Source organism: Anneissia japonica, unplaced genomic scaffold (genome assembly GCF_011630105.1).
Source record: "Anneissia japonica isolate Jap-2015-1 unplaced genomic scaffold, ASM1163010v1 scaffold1165_len1893470_cov193, whole genome shotgun sequence".
NCBI lineage: Eukaryota > Metazoa > Echinodermata > Crinoidea > Comatulida > Comatulidae > Anneissia > Anneissia japonica.
In genome coordinates, this window is record NW_022709613.1 from 1,612,337 (window position 1) to 1,634,189 (window position 21,853).

General features: G+C 34.3%; 1 protein-coding gene across 6 annotated transcripts in view; it reads right to left on the reverse strand.

The window, feature by feature from the left end:
* Positions 1-21,853, reverse strand: part of LOC117106856 (alpha-N-acetylgalactosaminide alpha-2,6-sialyltransferase 1-like) — a 40,200-nt gene that overhangs the window by 14,405 nt on the left and 3,942 nt on the right. For 4 of the 6 annotated variants that reach the window (XM_033248340.1, XM_033248342.1, XM_033248338.1 and 1 more), the window contains exons 2-5: positions 6,600-6,757; positions 5,668-6,148; positions 2,406-2,577; positions 1,256-1,415 (exon numbers count right to left, since the gene is read on the reverse strand). In XM_033248340.1, the coding sequence (XP_033104231.1) occupies positions 1,256-1,415; positions 2,406-2,577; positions 5,668-6,148; positions 6,600-6,712 (926 nt within the window). In that variant the 5' untranslated portion in view covers positions 6,713-6,757. Of the gene's footprint in view, positions 1-1,255; positions 1,416-2,405; positions 2,578-5,667; positions 6,149-6,599; positions 6,758-21,408; positions 21,428-21,853 lie in introns of those variants that run through there. The other 2 variants (XM_033248339.1, XM_033248343.1) reach the window with 2 other exon arrangements.

Consider the following 21,853-nt stretch of genomic DNA (forward strand, 5'->3'; position numbering starts at 1 on the left):
GCTAAATATTGTGGCTGAGACATGAGCCGATTAAACGTAGAAATAGGAAACCTAGAAATATAGTAAAAACGCTGAATAGTACTCCAGCGTCGCGACATGCCGACGTTGGTACGAGTAGGGTAAGTCTACAAACGTCGCCTTTTTTGATTTTACGCGGCAGAACGAATGAAGGAAACTCCGCTTTTCAGTTGTCTCAGGCGATTGATTTTTGACAAACAATGACCTTTCAGAGGTCAAATTGCTGTCAAGAATATGAATTACGGTATGTGAAGTTAAATTGAAACTAATTAGTTTAATGCAACATGTTGTTTGTTTCAGGTTCTCTTCCGGTTATTTTCTAATATCCTGATTATTGGTAATCAATAAAGAAGCCAACTTGACAAGGTGCTTTATGGCTTTTAATGGTGTCAATCTTTTTATGGTGTCAATCCAAACAATTCGATCATCGATTATTTTTCAGGTAAATGTAAATCTGCAATCAATAATTCACCACTATTCTTCTAACCATGAAACTGGGAATGCAGAAAACCTTTGAACTATATTATGCCCTATGACCCCAGAAAAATGCAGCAACAGTCTGCTGGCATATGTTGTTCAATGCCACATGTTCACTAAATGTACAGTACATTCACCAACACTGATTTTTAAATTTTTGGTTTAACACAGGGGTGCCGCCAACGCCAGGGCACAGAATTCACCTGGGAGAAAAACAAATTATAATGTATTTTGGGGGGGGGACGACTGAGGGGGCCCAAGTTTTTTTGGGGGTATGTGTCCCTGTACACCCTCCTAGATACGCCATTGGGTATGGGTGAATTCTAAACTTAGCACTGTATCAGTGACTTGCATATCACAGGGCACAGAATTCGTCTGGGAGAAAAACAAATTATAATGTATTAATCTACATTAGTAAACTCTAATATTGATTAAATAAGCCTTTGAAACACTAAATTTTCCTATTTTTCGCCCCCTGGATCACTTTTCAAAATTTTGAACCATGCCTTACCACGCCCAATTTTGCTTTTGCTCTCGTTGGGGACATCCCCCCCCCCTTTTCGGGACCTCGGTTTAACATATACTTCTATTATTATTATAATGCTAAATATCATTAATCCAACAATTAATAATTTTCAGCAACACAATTAGTTCTTTTCAGAACTATCTACGGGCTGTACCGAAAGCATTTAGTATATTATTTCGCCATGCAAACCTTCAAATAATAAATAAATTACCATTGAATTTCAATAAAAGTTACCTGAAAACATAATCATGGGCATCAATTTCTGGGCCCTTGCCAGCTCCCTTCAGCACCCCACCGCATCCCACCACAGCACAGCGAATACATGTCTTTTTTGTTAGGGTTCCATAAGCAGTTGAAGAGTTATAGCTTGGGTGGTTCAACAATTCTCCAAATACTGAAAAGAAATTGGCAAACATCTAAATAAATGTTAATTTGTTAAAAGGTCAGATCACTCAATGTTCATTCATTGTTTTAATTTCTTAGTACAGTATATTTTCTTTGTTTTTTTTTTTTTGTCCCACATCCTTTCAATTTTGTGGATCTGCATACTATTTGTACTTGGGCACCAATATGTACTATACTTTAGAATTACAGTATATCAATTTGTTCATTGATATCTATTCTGAAGGGTCTACTTATGTACTTCTCCTTATATTGTATATTTCTATGTTAATGTTATAATGTGTACATGCAATTCACAATGAAATTCATATAATTTACAATTCAGTCTCTGGATGTTTTTTTTTAAATATATTCTTGATCATTTTGTAGTTCACTGTTTTCTTGATGTTTGTTGAATAAAGACAAATAACGCAATATTGTCCATCCATGACATATAATATGCCACTTGATTGTTTAAAGTTCAACAACTTTACCATTTAATGGAATCAAAGTCCATGATCTATAATTAGTTCCATTATTAATGCAGATGGGATTGAAACACCTTTATGACCCTTTAGGACCAAAAAAGTGTCCAGTTAACAGGGGTTTTTTCCTGAAATAGAGGATGGACTTCCTTTATATTTGTATTGCTGCTATTTAATTAAATTTTATAATTTGGTAATAAGTGGTCCATCAAATAAATTTGGGTAAAATATTCAGTCTTTCGCCAATAGAACGGTCAAGAAGGTATGGGCAGTGACGTACTGTATCTAGGAGTCTTGAAATGGGTGGGGTGCGAGGGTCAAGTTGGGGGCACTACGACCATGATTTTGGGGGGACAACTGAGGGGGCCAAAGTTTTTAGGGAGGTATGTGTCCCTGTGCACCCTCCTAGATACGCCACTGGGTATGGGTGAAGTCTAAACTTTGCATTGTGATTTGCATCGTTAATCATTAAAGCATCAATTAAATTAATATTTACATAATTTTGAATGATGACCTACATGTTCTATTTTCTCCTCTGAAACCAAACGGCAGACGATAATGAGAGAGCTTGTGGTAGCTTTCAAATATGTTTACATCTTCCTTGGACAGGAACATTTTGACGTTGGGAATGTAGCGTTCACGAAACCATGGCGAAATCTCTGTCTTGTGGCTGAATGAATTTGGACACTCCTATATTAGGTCATGTCATGAGAAAAAAGCAGTTAAAAAGTGTATAAATTAATATAAATATATATAATTAATCATAACAATACTATATAAAGTAACTGAAGAAAGGGGAAGCTCACTAGCAAGCCAAGCACCAGCCCTACCCAATATGGTGCCGTGTAAAATATTGTTATTCTTCTTAAACAATTTCATTAGTAAACAAATTTCACAACAAAATAATATCTATGATGTGATCACATGTTGATTTAAGAAAGCGAACTAGACATCAGAAATTGAACAAAATGTCAAATAAATTAAAAGAGAATAAAGCACTGGAGCATGATGCCGAACTATTGAATTTTACCTAACTTTTTGTCATATTATTGATGATGATATTGTTTGTGATGCTGAAACTGTTGTTAACGAAAAGAAGAATTTTCTAACACACAGCGAGGAGGTGAGGTGTAGTAAATCTGATTCATGAAACAGATATTGTGACCTAGATAATTGGAACCCAATTACTCTACTTAACTCCGATTATGAGGCTGCTACATTTATACTTACAAGAAGATTGCTACTACTATTTGGTCAACTGTTAATATTTATTAACGACCAAAAAGTCTATGTAAAGGGTTGGTTTGGGGAAGACTACAATTAATATAATCAATTACATGATATTGAACACCTACTGTAGAAGGGCCAATAGTAAGCCTTGATTTTTAGTAAGGCCTTTGACAGGTAATTTCTAATAAGCATACATAAATTTAAATTTATTAAATGGGAAAAAACAATATACTGTAATATAAAAATACAGATCTCTTCACCAATGTGGCAGGTATCAAAAAGCTTAACTAGGAATATAGGTTTAAGGCAAGAGTGCCAATTACAGGCACATCAACAATTCTAATAAAGATGTTGAAAAGAGTTTTTTTTTTTAATTTAGATATACAAAAAGGATTATATAAAATAGGGATACTGTACTACTAAAACTATGTATATTATGTATGAGGCTATGATGTACTGGGCCGGGTCCAGATATTTGCAGGAGGTGGTGCAGAAGAAAAAACTCTTGTATAAATAGCATAAGTTTAAATGACTTGGAGAACCGTCTTCTGTGTTTTAACCCTCCCATCCTTTCACAGACTTAAAGCCAACAATATTATGTAAGACTGAAAATTATTCTCATAAATGATCCCACCCAGCCCTATACATACAACCAACACCTGTACCTTTGTTTGCCAGCTAAAAAGCACTCTAACATGTTAAGGGTGGCGGGGATGTCAACTACCATCACCCCATGTATCCGCCCAGGAATATCATTTAAATAATCATTCTCTGAAGCCCAGTCAGCCAAATACTGGAAGTATTGCCATATATAACAGAATACTTAGAAGCTTACTATTGAATACTGCTACATCAAGTGAAAGTTAAATTACCTTTTTTTTTTTTTTAATAAAGAAGGAACATGAGCCAATAATAATTTGGTTTATATTATGTTAAAGCAGGTAAGATAGGCCTACTGGTAAAGAATATGGTAAAAAAGGATTATACAATACATGCTAAAATGTTGTGATGGATGTAACATGGTAACTTCATAATACATTTTATTCCATTATATTTAGTGAACATACGCGTTTGTGTCAGCTGCACTCACTGAAGTGGTACGTTCCACCCTACTACATACTGAATACTCTGTTGCTCCTTTCACTGTATGTAATTTAAATAATGAAATCTCACACGTGTGGCTTTTGAAGTGTGACAAGTGCTCGTCCAATATTTTGTAGATTTGTGTTATTATAAAATTATTTATTTACGCTATTTTAATGGACGTATATAGGAACTCAAAATATGCAAATAATGGTGAGAAATTTAAAAGAATGGTGCTATGATACATTTCTGAAAGAGCTGTGCACGTGTCTGGACGGTAAATCGTCACAAACATGTTGTCCTTACTCAAGGACTGTAGGTTTTGAAATAACACTAAAAGCTTCCAAATATTACAAAATCAATAGTGTTTATTAAGATTTGTATTTCAAATATAATATTAATATATACTATATATAAGTACAGTACTGTATATATACTTTTCAATTAGGTTTAGTGACTGATATTTTACAGAAATGTTCTTCAATTAAAAATTCTGATTCGCGAACATTTTGGGTGCTTGTTGGGAATTAGTAGATAATGCGATTAATGGAGGGTTTGCCAGAGCCGATTATGTTAGAAATCCTTATTGATTCAGCCACGTTAGCCATTGTTCTAGCATAGTTGATGCTACAAATGTCATTGTACTGTAGAAACAATATAAGTGCCACATGTTCCTATGGGCTGTCTGTCATTCAGGCAGTCACATGTTCAGTAGTGCCAACAGATAGAAGGCTTTGTACTAGAGGTCTTCATTCAAATTGAAATCAAATATACTGTACATGGTATATATTAATAATAAATATTCAACTATACATTAAAAATAACAATACTATAAATATAATAATAATAATTAATAATAATGATAATAAAAATTAAATAATATTAACACAATATAAAGTATTAGTATATTTAACCACTCTGCTTCTGTATATTCTTCCATATAAGGTGATTCGTGTATAAGATGACCCCAAAGTTTGAGAACATTTTTGGACGATTTTTCTATGTCAGACATGAAAGAGGACCCCTGTTTCACCTTCGAAATTGCTAATCTTTGCTGCTCTTTATGGTCTTAATACTGCATCTAGCTGGCTAAAAATGGAGCCAAATGTAGAGTTAATCTTCCAAATAATACCATTTTATGGGCTTTTAAATATTCATCTAAATCTAATTTCTCCGCATTAAAAAAATTGTGTTCATTCTTACAGTTAGTAGCTTGAAAATTTGCAAGTTAAGGACGAGCCAGACTTAAGACGAACATGATTTAATTGATAATAAAAAATGTTGCGCATATAAGACGATCCCGTGTTTTGATCGTAATTTGCTATTTTAAGCCTCGTCTTTTTACGCGTTGTTTAAGTTAAGTGTAGCCTTAACTCAAGCAATATTATTTTGCATTAAAATACCAAATATAGAACATTCCTTTATTATTGTACAGAAGTGTAGTACAAATGTAAAGATCTCACTCACCGAAGCTTGATAATTTTTCTCTCGTATGTATGGCAAATCATTGGGTTTAACATGTTGGATCTTTGGTGTGTTGGGCGGTGGCCTCTCCAACAGCTCACTGATACTAAGCACCTTTGCATCTGCTACTGCATCTAGATTTTTCTGTGTCACAATCTTACCAGGCTTTACTTTATCAGATTTGTTCGCAGCCAGTACCAGTTTATCTGAATCTCTTAAGTATAACATCTTTACAATATTCTCTAATGTTTTCTCTGCAGGGACATCATTGCCTAAATATTCATTTATTAAATCTCTAATAACTACAATTTGTTCCTCTGGATGCTGATGTCCTTCTCCTGCGAAGTTAGACGGCAAGCCGAGAATACCTTGAATTTTTTTAATTCTATCTAAATCGCTCAACTCTACATTTTGTTGTTTGATGCCAGGTTCTGTGAATCTTTTTATACCAGACTTGTGTGCTTCCACATTTCGGTCGACATATCTGATGGAGAAAATATTTTTATATCTTGCATCAAAAATAATTACAAGTATTACTGTACAAAAAAAAAGACCCCTTAAAAATATATAAATTACATACATAACACAGACTTAGAACGTCCGACCTAGAGTATATTTACATTAGACTAAGACGTGCGCAATCTATGTCTATAAATGAAATATCTTTGTGATAGCTAATTCAACACTATTCCTTTGAAGACAAAATTCCAACATTCAAACACCTTTAAATGCCCTCTAAAGATCATAACTTTCTATTTTTTCCCCTTATGTTTGGGAGGAGGCGTGGCCCAGAGTGGGCGCTGACCCACACATCGGCTCAGGGCCACACCCAATGGCTTCCATTTTGGACGGCTTATTTCGTTTTTCTGGCTAAATACCTGACGACATCACATTCAAGATCTATCATAAAAATATTTTTTAAAATGGTTTCTTACATATATTTACTAGAAGAGTTTGAAGAACTGATAAAATTAAACAACAACATGATCATGATGCATACGAACACCATTAACAAAAGCAAAAGACGATTGAAGCTGACACGAAACATGATAATGGGTCACTGTCACAAGACTTCATCAATTCGCATTTGAATCTAGAAATAAATTTTTAAAAAAAAACAATTTTGATTAGAATCATTTCAAAATATAATTATAATTGAAATTTTCAGATTGCAGTTACACCAATTTTCATTCATTCATTCATTCATTCTTTAAGCCTTATAAAAATCACAATACAATTTGTACAGTAAAATAAAACTAAAAATTCAAAATACAGATTAAAACTGTAAATCTAAGCAGGCAGGGATTTTTATTAAGGACTGTGTCACAGGCAAAGGAAAGGACATTTTTAAGTATCTGCATAAAATAAGTAAAAAAAGCCCCAAAACTTTAACATTGAGACAGTATAACATAATATACAGTATGTCTGTTATTTGAAGTACAGTAAAAGCAAGTAAATTAGCTTCCAATTGAAAAGTTAATAGAACAAATATTAGAGCTTAATGTACTATAAATGCAACACAGATGTAAGATATTGATCCTACTGTAGATTTGCCGACTCGAAAAGTGGGAGCTATTGTGTTTAAGCAAACAATATGTTTACTTCATGAAACAGACGTTACTTATAATAATCAATAATTATAATTACAGTAGCTACATCTTTGGAAATGGTTTAAATTTAAAGTCAATAGATAGCAACAACAGATTGTACATAAAAAACAGAAAATTTTCCAATGTACAGCAATTTGTAAGGCAATAATATTTCCAAAAAAAGGATAAATAATTTTTTAAGGTCAGACCCTGAAACTAAAATTACTTATCTATGCTTTTTCGCGCCGCACCTTTAGGCTGTAATGATCAAGAGGAAATAGTCATTAAGAAACTGTAGGTAGCGGTAGCTTTTACCATGAAGAAATGGGAATTCCGAACTAAGCAATGCACATGCGCAGTTACCAAATAACGTCCGTGAATTAAAAAAACAAAACACAGTGAGCATGCTCTTGGAAGTAAGTGACGTTATCAAGCCATGTCGAGCATGCGCAGTTACCAAAAAGAGAGTTAAGAAGCAAATAGCGGCTGCGAAGAGGGTATGATTACCAAAAGATTGTCCAGGAACCAAACAGCGGCAGCGAAGAGGGTATGAAATAAAAACGGGAAAACATATGGATGGAATAATGAGAAACTCGAGTGGGTTGAAAGCCTCTGCATTTGGATATCTTTACAGCCAGTTTATCAGTGTTCGTCAGGGGGAATTGTAATTAAATTATCGCAAAAATATATACTTGGCTCTCGTCGTACCTACGTACGTAGACCTATGCATTGACTATCCCATAAAAAATAACAACAGAAATTGACGACACAACCTAGGGCCTAGGCCTACTCCTTCACTACTAGCCAAGTAGTAGAGCCAGGGTATTCCGCATTTAATGTCGAAAAATTTGTGCCTAATACGCTGAAGAGGGTTAGGATTAAGCTAACTATTATCGAGATATCGTATGGTACTCGTGTTTTATCGACCCATATAAAATAGCCACACACTGGCGGTAGTAGTAGAAATGCCTAGCCAAGCTATAGAGGGGGAGGGGAATGAATACAAATAAATAAAATAATATTAAAATTAATATTATTATTATTACAATAATGGTAAAAATGTGGTTTGGCTCAGTGGTTTTCATTCTGGTTGTTGAACTTGTAGGCAGCAGGAATACAAACAAATACAAACAGCAACAGACCCCATGGATGACAAAACGAACAAGTGAAAAAACAACGTAAACTAGATTAAGAGATGAGATCGAATAATTATTAGGGAAGAGTGAAATGGCGCAACATAGTAAGAGAAAAAGATTGATTTGGCGTCGACATCCTGAAACATGCTGTCTAGCAGTGGACCGACAATAGCTGATGATGAAGCCCTCTGAAGGTTATGAACGTGGTCAAGGCTTGAGTCTAGGTGACAGCTTAATTAATCTACCATATGGGATTACAACCCAGATAAAGTGGGGTTGATATAACAAAATAATGTATGTTTGTAAAGTTTTAAATTAATTTAGGAATTTAAAGTTAAGAATATTGTTCCATTTATTAAGAAACATGTATAAAAAGATCTCAAATGAGTCTTAATTAATGTTCGTCAATGTTTCTCAAACCTGCTTATTTCAGCATAAGCCCTGTGATATTTGCTATTGTCAATATGTATGTTGTTAAATAAATAAACAATTAATATCAAAATAGTGATGTTATAAATGCTTACCCAAACTTGATCACCATGACAAAAGCATGGATAATCTATGTTTGTAAAGTTTTAAATAAATTTAGGAAGTTTAAGGATAAGAATATTGTTCTAATTATTAAAAAAACATAAAGGTATAAAAGATCTCACATGGATATTAATTGATGTCTATCAATGTTTCTCAAACCTGCTTTATTGTTCAGCAAAATATACCAGTACATGCCCTATAATATTTGCCATTGTCAATATGTTTAAAAACATTAACAGGTATTAGCAAATAAATTATTACATTATAAAATATATATGTATAAGTGTGTATTTATGAATATGTTTGTGATCATATGGCAAATGTTTTCCGCAGTGATACATTTCAGTCTACACCACAACTCTATCTGGAACACCCCCGCTTCTTCCAAATAAAGAAATTTGTTTAAATTTATTCAAAGATCTCTACTCAGGTACTGCACAACACCCTACATATCAAAAAAAAAAAAAAAAAAAAAAAAAAAAATACCATACCTTCAATAATGTAAACTCTACAATATTTATTGTTCTATAGGAATTTTTTTTAGATTTATTAATTGAAACAAATTTTTTATAACTACTAGTGTACTGTATTATGGAAACATGTTTACTTAATAAGACAGATGTTACTTAGTAATCAATAATTACCGTTACCTACATGTTTGCAATTGGTTTAAACTAATTCAATCTATTCTAGCAACACACTGTACATCAAAAACGTAAAATTTTCCAATGTAGTTTCTAACTGTATTTTCTCAACTACAACAGTTTTTTTCAGAACTACTTTTCAGCAAGTTTCAACATGTAATTTGTTAAGTAATACATTTCCAAAAAAAGGAAGAATAATTTTTTAAGGTCAGATCCTGAGACTAAAAATACTTATCTATGTCAAAAGCAAGAATAATTTTTTTAAGGTCAGATCCTGAGACTAAAAATACTTTTCTATGTCTTTTTTATATAATGTGTACTGTATTATGGAAACATGATACTTACTGTAATGAAACAGATGTTACTTAATAATCAATAATTACAACTAGCTACATGTTTGGAAATGGTTTAAACAAGTCAATCTATTCTAGCAACAGACGATTTTTTTATGTAGTATTTGTTTCTACTGTATTTTAGCACTTTATTTTATCGAGCCTTGAGGTAGTTTTAATGTTCAGTATACGTAAGGATGTAACATGGGAGCTGCTCTGTACCTCGGTACCGCTCTGTGCCTAGGCCTAAATTTCTAGAAAAATCTCAACATTTTGGACCAGTATCTTTTGAAGCATTAGCAAACCAAAATGGCATTATTCTTGAGTTCAATTATAGAGTTGATGATGAATAAGACTATAATTGAGTTCAATTATAGTCTTATTCATCATCAACTCTGCTTACAGCTCAAACACTACCAAAATGCCATGCAGTTTGCCGAGCATAGTGTCTCTGGCGCTCTCTGTTTACAATGTATTATAGTATTACTATATTAGGCCTAGGTAACATCCTGCTTTTCTTTCCTCCATCCTCAGAGTCACCGATTGTGTATCTTTGTATAACTTGTGCTAAACTGGATTGTTATGTAGTTTTATTGTAAATATAAGTCAATCAGAATACAGTACTGCGCCCCTTTTCATCTTTTTGTTTTCCCACTGTAGGCATACGTCTACTCTGATTGGCTAGATAAAAAAATGCACGTCCGCAATAGCTTAGGAATCATTCTTTCCGCCAAAATCTATTGCGGACCTAATGTCCGATTGTGGTGCGCACTGCAAAGTGAAACTTTACTGAATTTCTGTGGACCGATTTTGGATTATGTGGACTACTTTTGGCAGGTAATTATGAGGCAAAAATCAGTCTGGCGGACCAATTTTGGAACCAGATCAAATTTTTCCTGACAGGCCCATGCACTTTATCATTCATGGACTCAGGGTACAATGCAATATTAAATGCTTTTTGAAATAATGAATATAAACCTATAAGGCTACTGTCTGTTTAATGTTTTTCAGTTTTTATGCATTATCAGAGACTACTTCTATCTGCTAACACCATCAATACTGTACATGATCCAACACTTCACAACAACAGACTATGTTTTATGTAGTTTTATTGTTAATACCTGTAATATAAAGTCAATCAGATTACAGTACTCTGCCCCTTCAGGCATGAGGGAATTTCACAGATTTTCACTTGTCCCCAGACAAGTACCCTTGAAAAATGCACTTGTCCTGAAGACAATTTTACTTGTCCTAATATTATCGTGCAATAATCATAAAAAATAACACAAAAGTAAAGTATTTTTGCTAAAGGCCCTACAACATTAATAGGCCAATAATGCATACTGTTTTGATCACGCAAAAATGTTTTTCTTTCTTTTTTTAATTTGCAAGAATTTCAATAATGTATAATATGGAGAATTTCAATAAAATAAACATTATTAATAGTATTCTATGTATGTAGGAATGTGTTGATTGTTTTCTTATTGCGTGTTTAAAAGCCGTCGTCACGACAACTGCAAGTAAACATTTCTCATGCATGGTTGATTCCTATGATACACGAGTTCTCAGCCGAAGGCTGACAGGACTGTGTTTTATGACGGTATTTGGAGAAAGGGGAGGGGGTGGCCATATCGTATGTTTGTACCCATTTGCAGATCTTAATCAATTCTAATACTAACTTTTTTTTTTTCTTGAGGAGGATACAAATTCAAATTGCACAGAAAAACATCTAGAAAAATAGATGCGCAGAATCGTAAATACTTGTGTTCCTACTATGAAGGCCTCAATTTTCTGCACAATATCTGTAGAAATCGGCTCATATTTTCGAAATGCGGCGACGAATTTCTGGGCCTAATATTTTATGCTGGAAATATTTTACAGCCTCGCGCATCCTAATTTCATTTATTGCAAAATACATAAAATTGCTTACCTCTCTACGAAAGACAAGTACTGTACTGTAGGCCTAATATACTTTAACTATGAGGATGGGCCGAGGGGACGAATCCCTCCGAGACGGGAAAATGATTCATTTATAGGCCCTAACCCACAGGTGGGCAAAGTGCGGCCTGGGGGCTGCATGCGACCCGCCAGCGATTTTTTTGTGGCCTGCGAAAATGAATTAAAAACCCTATGTGCGCGGCCCGCCAAGCAACTTTGGACAGAAAACACATTGTTTTTTATGGCCCGACACAGATTATATGTAAAAAGTTAAATAAAACTGAGACCGTGTAAAAGCAGTTCTTTAAGGTTTTTGGAAGCACACTGGAAACAACAAATTTTGGGTGCTGCCCTCGGTGTTAAATCAAAAATTCACTTTGGCCCTCCGACCGATTTTTATGCCCACCACTGCCCTAAACCCTCAATTTTTAACTCCAGTTTTACAAGATTTGGATTTTATATGCACATTGTCTCCATCACTTAGAAGTGAATGATTTCTTTAACAACTTTAAATCCCAATTTAACTACCCTTTCTTTAGTTTGTCTAGATTGCCTTCCCCACACGCGCAAATGAAATAGACCTAATGGCTGCTATTCATATTCGTACGCGAAAGTAATTACTAGTCTTGAAGTCCAGACATTTCATGTTGTCCAACTCAACTAATCAACTAATGGCTGTGCACCCAAAATCTTTAAATGTCTGGTATTTATAGACTAGACCAGTGCGATATGTATGATATCTTGCGAAAATGTGTGCCTGCTGTAGGTCTTGACAACAGATCTGGCTAACATTTAACAATTAAGAATTCATTTTTAATCTTTACTGCAGAAAATAACAAATTTTATATTGAGTTAGGCCTATATTTTTACTTTTAAACCGTCCATAAATTGCAGAAGTGTTGGTGACTCTAAGTTGATGCACGCAGTGCGGCGTGTAACCATGGCCTAGTCGGTTTTCTGTTTGATATCTCTTTGTGCGCCAACAATTTGTTAATAAAATATGCTGCGTATTGTCAAGAGGCGGACTTTTTATAAGTACATGAAGTAGCCTATTCTAAAAGTGCTTGCCCACGGACAAGTGGTCCCTAAAATTCTTTCACTTGTCCCAGGCATCGGGCAAGTGGGTTCACTCATGCCTGCCCTTTGTATCTTTTTCATGGTCTCAGGATTCAATTCACTAAAATGCTTTTAGAAATAATGAATACAGTATAAACTTATAAAGCCAATACACCTTTTAGGATATACAGTAATACGTACTCCAAGTATCAAAATGCACGCCATCGTGTCGGGATTCAATATTTCGACATTAATTATGTCATCATCAGGAATGCAATACACCTTTTGTTTAAATGTTTTTCAGTAGTTATGTAGTTTTACTGTAATATAAAGTCAATCAGGTTACATTACTGTGCCCCTTTGCATCTTTTTGTTTTCCCACTGTAGGCACCCATACTCGCGCAAATAAGCACTTGGGCGCTTAAAATATTTTTGGCTCTCTTTTAAGGGCGTTTATTCAAACGGGACGCTCATGAAAACAGAGTGGAAATTGAGGGGGCGCTTATGGAAATAGGGCCTAGATGAAAATTGAAGGGGTGGTTATGGGAAATTGGAAAATTCATGGGGCACATTTTTTTTAATCAAAGATAAACGAATGGTTTTGGTGAAGAAAAGGTTTAATCTTTGAGAGAGCATGGCTCATGACAAGAATGTTGGGGGTAATTACACAACAGCAGATGAAATTAGTGGTGATGTTGGTGGTGGTGGGAAGCGTGTTCGCCATATCTGCCAATTCAGATTAGCAAGATCACTGCAGAGTTTCTTGCTTAGATACGAGAGTGATGAGGTCAATTTATTTTTGTTGACTGAAAATGGCCATAGAGTATTTTAAATTTTAGATATTACATACTGTAGTTCTATTAAATCCAAAAAGGGTAGCAATAAAATAAGAACGGGATGCTAACGATGCATTAAAACTGAAAACCATGTTTCGAAATCGTTCTTTCCGCCTACTGTAGTAGTACTCTCAAAATATACAAGAAGAAGAATATGCAGTAGCCAGTCAATATAAATTGAACCCAGTAGCACCTGCATATCATTAGGCCTAATATCATTCATATTAATAAATAGACACAATTTAATTGTCTGCTAATTAATTAATTTTTTTTTTTTTAAAGAGAAAATGTTGATTTTTATTTCATCTTACTTGATGTTTACAATTATTTCTACTATAATTTGTATAATCCTTAAATGGGCAATTCTGCAATGTTGCAATAGGGTCTACGCCCTTTTAATTAATATTTTGATTCCTTAGATTTTACCCTTCAGTGCAAGATTTATTACCATGCTAAATAGAAATTACTGAAGAAAGGGAATACAACAATTTAATATTATCATGTAATAAACAGACTGTAATAATACTGGCAGTGGCTATTGTATTGTGATTCTATGTTATTGATGTATGAATGGATCAAGGTCCAAGGAGGTATTTTTCATACATTTTTGGATAGTGAATTAGGAAAATAACATCCAATCAGGTTTTTATTGGTTTAAAAATAGTCCATAAATTTATAAAACTATGTTATTCAGTGGCTCCATGGAATTCTCACGTGCTTGTTTAAGCATTGATTTGTTTATAGTACAAATACAAATAGCCACTGCCTTTCTAATATTATTCCTCAGGGATGTAAATATACTAACTAAACACAAAAGACCATGGCCTGACTGAGCACTTTCATTTAGTATAGTAGAACCCCCTCTTTTGGGACATATCCCTATAGTATTATTAAGGGAGACACTTAATCTATGAACCAAGGAAAAATATATCTTTTGACATTGCAGCCAACCCCTATTAAGGGGATACCTCTATTAAATTAAGGGTGGGGACACTTTCTGAATGTGCAAAATGGTCAAATCAATACAATTTAACCCCTATTAATGGGATACTTATTTTTTTCTTTGCATAAAAGCAACTTCAATAGTCTCAAAATAAGAAAAAATCTTTCAAATATATATTATGAGAACAAATGAACAATAAACTTAACATCAAACCACATTTTCCCCTCTCAATCTTTATAATGGATACATAATGTATATGCCTAATGCATGAGTTACTTTGTATAAATACAATCTTGTCAATTTTGAACAGCCTGAACAGAACATACAGCTTTTGTAGTTTTAATAACATATCTGTTAATTTCACATCATTGATTTATTTTTTGCATTGCAAATTATTATTCAACTGTTAACTCATTCTTGGGTCAAAAAAGTAAAACAAAATTTATAAAGAATCTAGCCAATGTCATCACTTTACAAAGACACACCCAAAACCCCTATTAAGGGGACACTTTTTTGGTAGTGAAGGTGTCCCTTTAATATGGGTTCTACCGTATTTATTACCAAGTGAAGTAGGCCTAGTTTAAGCCATGTAAAATTTTAAAAATTGGTTAGCATCCTTATGTTACAATTTTCATGGTAGGGATGGAGGTTTTTTTTTTTTCTCGCGTCGAACATGAAAAAAGAGTATCGAAAGGAAAAACATCAAAGCGAAGAAGAACATCAGACACCAAAATTGCGTACAAGAAATTATGTAATTCATCTATAGCAAGCAGAAACTTTACCTACTGAATAACAGTCATAATGCCATTATCTCTATAATCATGCACAATTAACTCCAACACAACAAGCATCGTGGATGCCATGTGGCTACATAGAACAAGAGTAGAGCATAGAACTAATACCACACTCATTGATTTTCTGACTACATTTTAAACAAAAAGTTAATGTCACAGCTGCTATTTTTTTAGACTTGCAAAAAGCATTTGATACCATCAATCACAAACTGCTTTTGAGTATAAACTGAAACAACATGGCATCCTCGATGGTGCCTTATACCCGATTCACGCGTACAAAAATCTTACCAAATGTAACCAAAAGTAACATTTTACGGCACGTGTGAAAGTACCTCCGTGTAATATCCTTGTAAAATCTCGGAACGTCTCGGTAATCTTTACTGTGCGGATGGGTGGTAAACAAACATATTAAATGGAGTTTGTGAGTGTTTTGTAAAAAAAAAAAAAAAATCAGGTCGTGGCCTCTCTGATTGTAGGGAGGGGATTCTAACCAATTAATTTATTTTACATGGCCTTGGCTAGCCTAGGCCTAAATTATTAATTACACATGGCTAGGGGTTTCTGGTGAAAATGACAATAAACCACATTTTTCCCTCTCAATCTTTATAATGGATACATAATGTATATGCCTAGTGCATGAGTTACTTTGTATAAATACAATCTTGTCAATTTTGACCTAACCAATAAATTTTTTTGTTTTGTGTAATTTAATATTGGACAGCCTGAACAGAACATACAGCTTTTGTAGTTTTAATAACATATCTGTTGATTTCATATCATTGATTTATTTTTTGCATTGCAAATTATTATTCAACTGTTAACTCATTCTTTGGTCAAAAAAGTAAAACAAAATTATGAAGAATCTAGCCAATGTCATCACTTTACAAAGACACACCCAAAATCCCTATTAAGGGGACACTTTTTTGGTAGTGAAGGTGTCCCTTTAATATGGGTTCTACCGTATTTATTACCAAGTGAAGTAGGCCTAGTTTAAGCCATGTAAAATTTTAAAAATTGGTTAGCATCCTTATGTTACAATTTTCATGGTAGGGATGGAGGTTTCTTTTTTTTTTCTCGCGTCGAACATGAAAAAAGAGTATCGAAAGGAAAAACATCAAAACGAAGAAGAAGAACATCAGACACCAAAATTGCGTACAAGAAATTATGTAATTCATCTATAGCAAGCAGAAACCTTACCTACTGAATAACAGTCATAATGCGATTATCTCTATAATCATGCACAATTAACTCCAACACAACAAGCATCGTGGATGCCATGTGGCTACATAACAGAAAAACAGTAGAGCATAGAACTAATACCCACTCATTGATTTTCTGATTACATTAACAATAATATTAACAAAAAGGTAATGTCACAGCTGCTATTTTTTTAGACTTGCAAAAAGCCTTTGATACCATCAATCACAAACTGCTTTTGAGTAAACTGAAACAACATGGCATCCTTGATGGTGCCTTAGACTGGTTTGGATCCTACCTGTCAGGTAGACCACAAATTGTAAATATTAAGACATCTTTATCTGATTCAAAACCTATTAAATGTTGGTGTACCACAAGGGTCCATACTTGGCCCATTGGTTTTTATTATACAGTATATAAATTCCCTGCCAGAAATTGTTGATTGTAAATGTATCATGTATGCTGACGACACAACCCTTTTATGTTCTTCCTCTGACCCTGTTCATCTTCAGTCTTTGATTGATACAAATACTAGTAAGATTGCTACATGGTTTAATACTAATTCACCAACCCTTAACATTAAGAAATCTAAATTTATGTTATTTGGTACTAAGTTTTCTCTTGATAAGTTTATTAATATTTATCTTTCTATTAACAATTATGATGTGGAAAGAGTTGAAAGCTTCAAATATTTTGGAATTACTTTTGATTCACTTATATCATGGAAAAATCATGTTGAACAAGTTAGGCCCTATAAAAAATATTATTAGTTTATCACCCTATCTGGGCAGGAAAAGTGATGAGGGAGGGAGGCTTTTTTTTTAATTATTTTGCTAAAGCCAAATATCACCCTTGGGTTGTTTGCTGGTGCATTGATATTCAAAGTAAAACATGATTTAGATAATGCAAACAATATTTACTTAATTATTTAATAAAATAAATGAAAAAAATAAATAAATAAAATAAAAATTAAAAAAATTTCAAAAAAAATTTTTTTTTCAGAAATTTTTTTTTCCCAGTACCATAGAAGGCATGCGCGCGAGGGTGATAAACCAATAATTTTTTTTTATTGGGCCTTACTTCTAGACTATCACAATGTATTGGTATCATTCGTAGATTAAGATATTCCATTCCTAATTATGCTTTAAGACTGCTTGCTAATGCAATTGTACTTCCTTGTTTTGATTATTGTAGTAATGTTTGGTCAAATTGTAGCTCTGAAAATATTAATCACCTTCAAATTCTCCAAAATAGATTGCTGGAATCCTTCTTTATGCTGATATGTACACCTCTATTACTGAATTAATGTCCATGTTAAATTGGAAGTGTGTTCATGACAGATGGGAAAACGATATAAAATTATGGTACTTAATTGTCTATAGGGGTCTGCCCCATTATATTTAACTAATCAATTATAATTCATGGACACACTCCACCCAAAAAATACTAGAAGCCAATACACAAATACTTTGATAATTCCAACATGGAAAAATACTCAAGGGAAGAGAACCTTCCGATACCGAGCATTAATGCTCTTGAATGACCTTCCAGTTGATGTTCATAAACATTTCCAAACTATTAATTAAGTTGATTTTTAAACCTTTTAATTTCGTTGGTGCATTGTTTTATTGTTTTTACCTCTTTTTTCTTTCATTGTTATTTTGTTAAATTATTTTTACTTAATCTGGATCTCTTGGGAGACCGAGTACATCAGTTGTATTGAAATGAGCTTTCCAGAATAAAGAAAGATTTGTATTGTATTGTATAGTGTGCGGATGGGTGGTAAACAAACATATTAAATGGAGTTTGTGAGTGTTTTGTAAAAAAAAAAAAAAAAATCAGGTCGTGGCCTCTCTGATTGTAGGGAGGGGATTCTAACTAATTAATTTATTTTACATGGCCTTGGCTAGCCTAGGCCTAAATTATTAATTACACATGGCTAGGGGTTTCTGGTCAAAATGACAATAAACCAAAAACGACAATAAGTCAAAACTAAAATTAAAGCAGGGCTGTCGGAACCGCACCGGCTTTGGCCGGACCACTTTTTCTCAATCCTATCACAGGTCTCCCTCCATACGACCAATTAAAAATCCTTTTTGGGACCAGGGTTTTAGTGGTCTTTAGCAGCTTTGGCCTCTAATTTGAATCAATATAATTAAAGACCGGCTTTGAAAGTAGTCTTTAATATAGATCTATTTAGAGGGGAATTAAGAAATGATATAGTAAATGTAAGATGTTTGAATGGGTGTAGGGCCTACAGTTACTGTAAATGTTATTATTATTATTATTAATGCTAAAACTATTTCCCTGTAGTCAAGTCCTGTGCATGGTGGTCTTTTGGTGTCTAATTCAAAGGGGTCCCAATTTGGAAGAATCCACATCCAGGAGATCTGTTTAAATGAATTTTCTTATGACAACCAAATTTTGCTGTGCATGGTGATAACCATTATTGATTGGTACTAACTGCTGCGCAGACAATTGATATTACAGTTTCAAAACTTGTTAAAGCATGCAAATATCATCATGGATTTGCAGGAGATGGTTTATTTCGGGAAAAATATGTGGGAGTTCTTCCTGCCAGTTTCCAGGAGACCCCATTCCGAGACTCTACGGGAGGCTTGGAACTCATGGGTACTAAATTTGGTCTTTAGATTTCTCTATTTAGATGGAAATTTAAAAATAATACATTAAATGTTTTAAAATGGTTGTACAGTAACTGCATGCTCTTATTTATTCTTAATTAAACATTTCTTAGTAGCCAGACATCAACTCGTCTTTCCATTAAAATATTACTAACATTTCCAATAGAAAAAAATGCTATACACAAAACAGAGCACTGGCTAATATATCTACGTGTAAGTAATATATAACACAATTTATTGTATTGCCGTGTACATTTTAACTTTATTGACAATCCTTAATTTCAATATTTAAGATTGATTTTGAAATTGTTTAGAGAAATAATATAAAATAACAAATAACTATTATAAAATTTTGGCAAAGGTATAATGGCCAAGCCGGCCCTGATTAGGCCTACTTCCAGAAAAAAAATGTAACCCTTAAATTAAAAGTGAAGACAATAATTTTTCTAAAATTATGCATGTGCTTTTTTCCGGCTGAGGAGCCATTTTTTCAACCATGGTGAAAAAAATGTGTTGCACCACACCACCCACTCACACCCACTCTTATTAAAATGGCCGGACCACTTGCAAAATGCTTCCGACGGCTATGTAAAGCCTCGTCACAAAAATCAATATGGGATTCACAACAATATGGGATTTATAAACTTTGGTCAGGGATATTACACTTAGCAGAGCATATTGCATAGCATTCATTTACTAGATTTAAAAGCAGAGAATTATTAATATACCACTCATGAAATTGATTAAGGTCATCCTGCAAGAAGCCTTCTTGTGAAATAAATCGATTTTCATAAAAAGACAGATCATCAACATACTTTAAGTACTTGGTTTTAGAACCCATTGCAGCATCATTGATCATAATCTGAAGAGCTAAAGTTCCGCGAGCTTAATCCCTTGTGGGACACCACCCTTGAGACAAACAAAAGAAGACATAGAATTATTGTACTTAACACACTGCTCTCTGCGACTAAGGAAGTCACAAACCCATGGGACAATCGACCTACGGATTCCAATATCAATCATTTTGGATATTAGCACATTGTGATTGATGAGGTCAAAAGCCTTAGTGAAATCTGTAAGTACAACCGTCCCAATGTTGCCCCTTCTCTCAGCCGCAGCACAGGTCATGAGCGGCGCACCAAGTAGTGACAGGTGGAGGTTCCCTTCACATTGCCATACTGTTTAATGTCAATACATTGACTCAGACTGATGTCATTAAGTATCCAGTTACTTACATACAAACACTTTAGCAACTTTTGCAAATGTGAGAGTAAGAGAAATAGGTCTCCTCATGTCGATACTTGGCAGCTGATTTTTAGGGACGGGTACGACTATGGCTTTTTTCCATTGGAGAGGCAGCCTGACTTCTCTAAAGGAACAATTAAGAATATCAGAAAAAAGGCTCACTTAATTCAACTGCAAATTCCCTTATAGGTCTAGGTGGAATACACTCCGCCCCCCACCCCCGGCTTTATTTGGTTTTACCTTTTTCAGTTTATTATATACTGTACCTCCCATGGCTGAATTTGCGGAATACTATCAACAGAAGGAAGATAGACAGGAAGAATGTCATAATCTACAGGTGTTACCCTCAGGCAATGCTGGTGAATTGGCCATTTATTGCATTAGCAATACCAACATGATCTGAGGACAGAAGACCCTGAACTGGAACATTAAGTATTAATTATTATTACCCATATTTGCCACGGTCTTATGCGTATGCCCACATGCGTGGTTCGTTACACTGTAAGTGCTTAACACAATTACAGAAATAAATGGCCTTGAGTTTAGCAACTTCCCTCTCAACTGCATTTCTAAGTTTCCTCCATTCAGCAGTGTTATTAAAAAAGGGCAAACTGTCTCCTGTCAATTAAGTCCCGCAAAGCTTGAGTAACCGAAGGTTTATCCGATTTATACATCTTAACTACTTTAATTGGGAAAAACTCATTAATAGCAGTGTCCAGAAGCTCAACTTTATCCATTTCCCTTGGGTGGATGTACAGCTTGTGATATCTGTTCAATCCTGGCTGGAAATCCAGCGCCCGAAGTTGCAAATTTTTGTTGGATAAAATGGACAACTTTGATTTTCTTCACTGTATTATTCACCGTTCTGATCTTGGGTTTCCACAACACGGACAGGTGGTTGCTTTTCCCTAGAGGAGCAAAATCAGAGGGTGCGCAAAAATAATTGTCGAGGTAAGTTTTTTATCAAATCCAATGTAACGTTGCCACGTGTGTGAAATTTAACAGAGTTTAACGACTTTTTTAAGATTGGTTCCGTTCATAATGTTCATCAGGTTGAAATCTCCCATCACACAAAAACCTGTTAACAAAAACAGTTACGCCCCCTCCCCCCACCATGTCTATCGTCACTTAGAGAACAATGAATAATTAGGAATGTTGACTTGATTTGGGTGATGGTGAGGTGAAAACCATGATTTGGTGATTACTGCTATAGGCCTACTTAGCCTGGGTTCCAGGCCCTAATTTTAGGTTACTCACTCTTTATTGCACTTAGTGCGCGCCATACCTAATTTAATTGGCGTCCCAT